The sequence below is a fragment of the Mesitornis unicolor genome, unplaced genomic scaffold (assembly GCF_000695765.1).
Source record: "Mesitornis unicolor isolate BGI_N332 unplaced genomic scaffold, ASM69576v1 scaffold17883, whole genome shotgun sequence".
Lineage (NCBI taxonomy): Eukaryota > Metazoa > Chordata > Aves > Mesitornithiformes > Mesitornithidae > Mesitornis > Mesitornis unicolor.
In genome coordinates, this window is record NW_010176869.1 from 13,683 (window position 1) to 20,479 (window position 6,797).

The following is a 6,797-nucleotide window of genomic DNA, read 5'->3' on the forward strand; positions in this document are numbered from 1 at the left end:
ATACTCTTGTGCACTACAAAGAGCCTTCAGTAACCCACCTCTATGTGCAGAGCCATAATGGCAAGCTATCCGACACTGCAGAAGCCAAAAGGCAAAAAAATAAGAGCTCGCTTTTCCATACCTTTTATCTCTCCAGCTCTTGCCTTTTTGTACAGGCCCTTCACATCTCTGCTTTCGCAGATATTTAGAGGAGCATCTACAAAGATTTCAAAGAAAGGAAGTCCAGCTGCCTCATGAATTTTCCGTGCATTTTCACGATCCTGTTAAAAGAAAGACATGAAAATCATACACATCTGAATTGCAGCAAGCACCTTCCTACTACATGATCTGGAATTTGACACAGGTAAATTGATCTCTGGTATAGATTTATTAAATTTGCACTAATTCTAATGAGGGTTTTCAACCTCCTTTTCTGTTTTCTTCAAAGACACTTTAAAAAAGAAGTATCTACAACTTCAATCTGTTTTCAGCTTTTTCCATCCGAAACATCAAGATCTCCTCTTTGGGCAGGACAGCAGAACTTTACAATATGAATAATTATCTGCCCTCTGTCAGAAAAAGGAACTGCTTGCATTGGCTTGATAACAGCAGCTACTTGGTATTCTCAGGAAGCATTAAAACACAATCAATACTTCTTCAAACAGAGTAGTGATAACACTAGGGTAGGCTATCACCTCTTTTCTGCCTTCTAACAAGTTAATAGCAGGAGCCTCCGTAGGGAGCTTTTAAAATTCTCTTAGCTTTTAATCAATTTGTAACACTGAATATATTCAAAGAGGTCGCTGCCTTCCAGAAATGTGTACTGATCGCGTGTGTTTCTGTGTACCGGTGGTATTTTACAACAGAATAGCGAAGAAGTTAAAAGGAGCATCTGATGGCATATATAGGAAGCCTCCTATGTAAATATCTCTTTCCTAAGAGCAATCATGAGATCAAGGCTGCCCAGAAAAGAGCAGAATACGCAGTGAGTTTACCTTTGTGAAAGGAGAAATGAAACTCGTTATGCAGACGAGCCCCGCATCAGCAAACAGCCTGGCCACCTCTGCAATGCGGCGGATGTTCTCCTCACGGTCCCCAGCTGAGAAACCCAGGTTTTTATTCAAGCCATGCCGAACGTTATCACCATCCAGGGAATAGCAGGGGATGCCATGGGAGACCAAGTACTCTTCCAGCGCAAAGCCAATGGTTGTCTTGCCAGCTCCAGAAAGGCCTGTTGGAGACAGAAAAACGAAGGTCAGGTTTGAGGTCAACAGAATGAAAATGGCAGGGAAACATCATAACTCCTGGGAAACTGGCAACAAAACTCCTTCTGTCTGAAGTTGCTTTAGGAAGGAACGAGATAGGGAAGTTGGATTCATTTTTTTAGCACACAGTTACTACCACAGGGCCTTGGCCAATCCTTCTTATCAAAGGGGTGGCATCAGTGCCATGAGAAAAGCTGCTACATGTCAACATATGGAGGGGTTCAACCCTGCAGTGTTGCAAAAGTGCCTCTTGCTGGGCCATGGTGGGACAGACAGGTCCCAGTAAGTAGGGGAAGCTTGAAAGGATGCTGCTGCCTGTAAGTCTCTCAGCATCTTCCTCTTCCTCCTCTTGTCCCCTCTATGAACAGCCAACTGCTCTCCCAGACTGAACCCAAGGAGAGGCTCTTGCTGCAGCTGTGTGGGGTGGGACAGGCTCCAGCAGGAGCAATTGCTCATCTGCATCCACGGACACCTCCCTCTGCAGAGCAGCACTCACAGATCCGTGCAAGCAGGAAGAGGACGGCTGTGTAAACGAGCAGTGGATCTCCAGCTGCCTGTGTCTCCTGGATTTAGCCAGAAAGACAACAATCCAAAACAAGCTGGTTGCTTCCCATTCTCTTGCACACACAGTACTTGCTGCTGGCTGTGTCAGCAAGTGGCAAATGCACCTGGAGCTTCAAACTCCTCCAGTCCCTTAGGTGAGGATGCACGTGCTGAAAACTCCTTTAGATGGGAGAGGACCTTGACTTAGGAGAGGTAACACCTCCAAACACCGCACCTGTCTCGGGAAGCACTTTGCCTTGGAGAGTCTCCTATGGGGACAGCATCATCTGCTCACCTGTTCTTATACCCTCTGCATGACACCTACAACTGACCGCTCCTGGAGACAAGACCCTGGGCAAGGTGGAGGTTTGGTCTGATGCAGAACAGCCGTGTTTGTGCCAGAGAGGAAACCTGGCGGGGCAGAGATGAATCCTGCCGGCTGTGCCTTCAGTTTCTGTGGCACAGCAGACGAACTGATAGCTCCCCTGATCTGGCAAAGTGGGGCATTCAAATGCCCTGCCATTTAATCCATGTAGTCCATGCAATGAAATGTCCTTCCATGTAGCGTCTTAAAATGAAACTGATAGGAAGTTAGGAGAACACTGCCTATTTCAAAGAATAAGCATCAGCCGGAGAAGCTCAAACCTTTCAGACACAGGATCTTCGAAAAAGAAATAAATTGCCTTGGCTATGTTTTTTGGCTTCAGAAATGATATTAACGCAGCTTAGACATTGGCCGCCTTCTCAAACTTAAAGAGGAGAACAAAACGGAAATGTGTTTTAATCCAACATCTAGCACATATGCTGATATGAAGGCAAATCAGATTGACTCTACAAACCCTTCCAAGTATGTCTTTCAACATCTTCCGGCAGTCAAAGAAAATACCAATATTTAAGAAGCAAAGAAACAACGGGACAAGCAGCAAAAGACAGTCATGTAAACATTAGTGCAGCAAAATAAATGCAGTTGTCATTTCTAATCCCCAAACAATGAGTTTATCTTTCAAAGCAGAAGAGAAGGGCAACACATTGGAAGGTGTACAAAATGAGAGCTAATAGAAGAAACCCGCGACAACTGTGCAAGGAATCGCTCCCAGGGCAACTCGCTGCCTGGGAGTACTTATTCTTCAGACGAGACGACCGCCTTGCGCTGCTCACAAAGTCACTTGAAGCCCAGTAAACCTAGGTGTTCCGATAAACTTTCCACCGACCCAGAATGAAAACATCTGCATGCTGTTTTGGACAACCCCGGGCACGTTTCACTGCTAAGGGCTGGCTGGAGCTGAGCCGAGGCTTCCTCAGCCACACACTTGGGAACAACAAGTGCAAAACCTTAGGGCTTCTGACGTGTTCAAAGGAGCCCAATAACAGCGGCGAAATTCATAAAAGCGTTAGTTACAGGCAGCAGCTGCCAAGGAGAATATCGTGCTGCGCCAGCATCGCGTGTCGGTGCTTCCCACGTGTGAACGTTTTGCAATCCCCAGTTCGCAAGGAACACCGGCGGTTCCTGCAGATCCCAAATCCCCACCTCCGAGCCATGCTCATGTACGCAAGAGAGTTTCCCATGTGAAGCCACGCTTTCACGCCCAGACAAAAATACCTGTTAGCCAAACAGTGCAGCCTCGAAATCCAGCCCTGGTACCGACAACTTGTCCTCTCTTACTCCTGCTGACGTGATGGGCTTGGTAAACCACATTGGTTGATGCCTGATGAAAACAAAGCAAAACAGAACACTTCCGTTATCTCCTTGCTCCCCGCACAAACGAAAATCTCAGCTGAGACTAACGTAAAGGAGAGAAACAAAAATGCACTAAAAATCTGCACGAGCCACCGCAGCAAACTTCGACAATTTGGTCCAGAAGAGAAAACCACAAAGAAAACAGTTGCCTTTGGCGTCAATTGGATTTCTGTCTGAACAGCGCAGGCTCATTTTCTGAATGGAGCAATTGCCGCTGCTCAGAGCCCTTCTGGTGGCAATGCCTTTGCACCCAAAGAAGGCTCGCTGTGCCACAGAAGTGCTGCCAGGTGACTGATACACCCGCAGGCGGGCAGGGGAGGACAGGGAGGCGATGCAGAGGTACAGGCAGCACACTCCCTGTCTCTCCGGCATTTGAAAACACCGGCAGACTTGCCTATTATTTTAATCTTGCTTGCAAAACAAAAGCAACTTAAGGTGCTAATTTACTTGCCATGTTTAACACAACGTGGCTGCTAATAACTGCGGCTGGGGCAAGAAACGGCAACACGGCAGGGCTGAGCTGAGCAAAAACGGGGGCCAGCTGTGAAAGGTGGTGGGATGGGAGGCAGAGAAAACAACACCGCACGTGTACGCGTGCACTCGCTGCTGCAAATAAGGAACCAGCACGATGCTGAGCCAAAGGCCTGAATTTTGGTGTTTCCTAATGTCAACCTGCTGCAGGGAGAGCAGCAGACTCAAACAGCCTGGCTGTGCCCTGCAGCCCCAGCAACAGTGCTTCCACAGAGGCTTTTTGCACATGAAATATCCGCAAGACGTCATTAATTGCGTGGATTACGTTTCACAGAATCACAGAATCACAGAACGTTAGGGATTGGAAGGGACCTCCAAAGCTCATCCAGTCCAGTCCCCCTGCCGGAGCAGGAACACCCAGATGAGGTTACACAGGAAGGCGTCCAGGCGGGTTTTGAATGTCTGCAGAGAAGGAGACTCCACAACCTCTCTGGGCAGCCTGGGCCAGGGCTCTGTCACCCTCACTGAGAAGAAGTTTCTTCTCCAATTGAAGTGGAACCTCCTGTGTTCCAGTTTGTGTCCGCTACCCCTTGTCCTATCATTGTTTGTCACTGAGAAGAGCCTGGCTCCATCCTCGTGACACTCACCCTTTAAATATTTATAACCATGAATGAGGTCTCCCCTCAGTCTCCTCTTCTGCAAACTAAAGAGCCCCAGCTCCCTCAGCCGCTCCTCATAAGGGAGATGCTCCACTCCCTCCATCATCTTTGTAGCCCTACGCTGGACTCTCTCCAGCAGTTCCTGTCCTTCTTGAACTGAGGGGCCCAGAACTGGACACAATATTCCAGATGTGGTCTCACCAGGGCAGAGTAGAGGGGGAGGAGAACCTCTCTCGACCTCGGTTTCCAACCGAGGCAGCCAAAGGAAAAGTCTCAAGAGGGAGAGAGGACATCAATATTTTCTCCCCAGCCCGATTCTTCCTGACCGTAGGTTTATCCGTTTCTTATCAGCACAAGAGCAGGTCTGGGTTTTCCCATTATTTCTATCTCGCTGTATAAATATTTCTATATCTGAAGTCACAGCAGGGAACCAATCATTTTTCACTTGGCCAAGAAAAAGAATCTGGGTGAAAATTACTCTGTAACAGAAGAGAAAAAATACACTCCTCTCCTCACCTGCTTTTATTATTGTATTTTGGAGAGGCCAGCATCCCAGTCTCCTACCACAGCAATTTATAACTATACGCAGAATTTCATGCCTATTTTCCATGAAATTTTAGCAAAAAGCTCTAAAATTAGCCTCTTCACGACTGCAAATTTGCCATCTGCAATCGCTTGTGGGCACACTGAACAGCTACCCCACTCCAGAATATTTTAATGTACTGGTAAGAGCAGCTGCGTCCAAAACAATCATAATAATGGTCATAAATCTTGCCTCCAAGGTTAAGTCTCAGCAACCCTCAACGTCGGTGCCATGACTGTGAGATTGCACTGGGAGAAGCTCTGGGAGGGAGAAGCAAGGCCTCCAGAGCTGGACTTGATGGGAAATCTGGGCTAAAAATGGTATTCAGAGGTGTTCTCTCAGCCACTTCCAGAGACATCTTCTCACTCCAGGACTCTCACTGCCCATTTTCATCGATGCAGCCACTAGAGCAGGTCCCTGACATCACCTTCTGCCCTTCCACATTTGTTTCTGAGGATAAAATCTATTATCTCGGGATTTAGAATGTAGGGGATGGATGAGATGCTGTCTGAAACACAGAGCCCACATACCACAGAAAAACAGAAACAAAAAAACCAAAACCTCTCTAGACCTGACCCTGAAAAGTGAGTGAGCCCAGTACGTCCTGATAACTCAGAAAACAAAAGTAGCTCAAGATCCGGTTTTTGTGTTTTGTTTCTTTTGCAGTGGGCTGTCAAAGGTCTGTCTGAACATTCTGAGCTTGCAAAGGTGAGACAGCACCACCATGGTTTAATTTTCTCCCATCCCCAGGGGTTCAGGCTTCGGCAGCAAGACTAAATGAGCGCACACTGAAGACCCAGCAGCCAGAAAAGATCCCTTCTCTCAAGATGCACAGGGGTGTTTCTGTGGCGTTTACTTCTGTTTGAGCTCTGGAGTTACACGTCGCCTTGCTGAGGACCCGAAGCAAAGCACGAGTGCCCAAACTCACCTTTCCCAATAGTCTGCCACCACTCAGCTCTGCAGCGAAACCTCCCCGGCTGCAGTGTAACGCCTGCCTGGGGATCCAACGCTCCTCAAGTGCAGCACTCCGTAAAACACAAAGCAGGTATTTCGTAATTTGCTTGCAAACCACAGCAGACAAGGCTGATATTTCTGCATGGAGGAATAAACCCGCACGCTTCAAATCTCTCTTCCACACCCTCTGCATCAGTAGGAACTGCCGCGCACTTGCTTTTACAAAATGTTGATCTGCTGGATCTGTCCTGCAGGAGATGAACTACGATAATGTCTCTTTAACCAGGTGTGGGGCTGTCCTATTGATTTTATTCTCATGGCTTTAACCTTGTTATCATAACCCAAGCCCATTTAAAAGAGATAATCCATTCATCATTGCCACATACTCACACTCGAATGCTGGGCCCCGTAGCCGGGACAATTTAAGAACACTGGTAAGCGTTTCTTGCAATAGTGTAGATCAAGGAAGTGAGGTTTGGGAGAGAAACTTCTTACCTATACTTCAGCCCCAAACAAGGCTCCAAGCAAGGCAATAAATGACCTGGAAGCATCTCCAAAGAGCCATGCAGTCTCTGCCAGCCAGATGGTTAAGCAGGATGTTGCCA

The 6,797-nt window shown here is 47.4% G+C and overlaps 1 protein-coding gene across 1 annotated transcript in view; it reads right to left on the bottom strand.

Annotated features, from left to right (window-relative positions):
• PAPSS2 (3'-phosphoadenosine 5'-phosphosulfate synthase 2) overlaps window positions 1–3,493 on the bottom strand; it is a gene marked incomplete at its 5' end in the record, with an annotated part of 12,221 nt that extends 8,728 nt beyond the window's left edge. Inside the window, 3 exons of the mRNA XM_010181867.1 lie at window positions 122–260; window positions 975–1,210; window positions 3,388–3,493. Of these exons, the coding sequence (XP_010180169.1) occupies window positions 122–260; window positions 975–1,210; window positions 3,388–3,493 (481 nt within the window). The remainder of the gene's footprint in view (window positions 1–121; window positions 261–974; window positions 1,211–3,387) is intronic.
• Window positions 3,494–6,797: the final 3,304 nt, after the last annotated feature.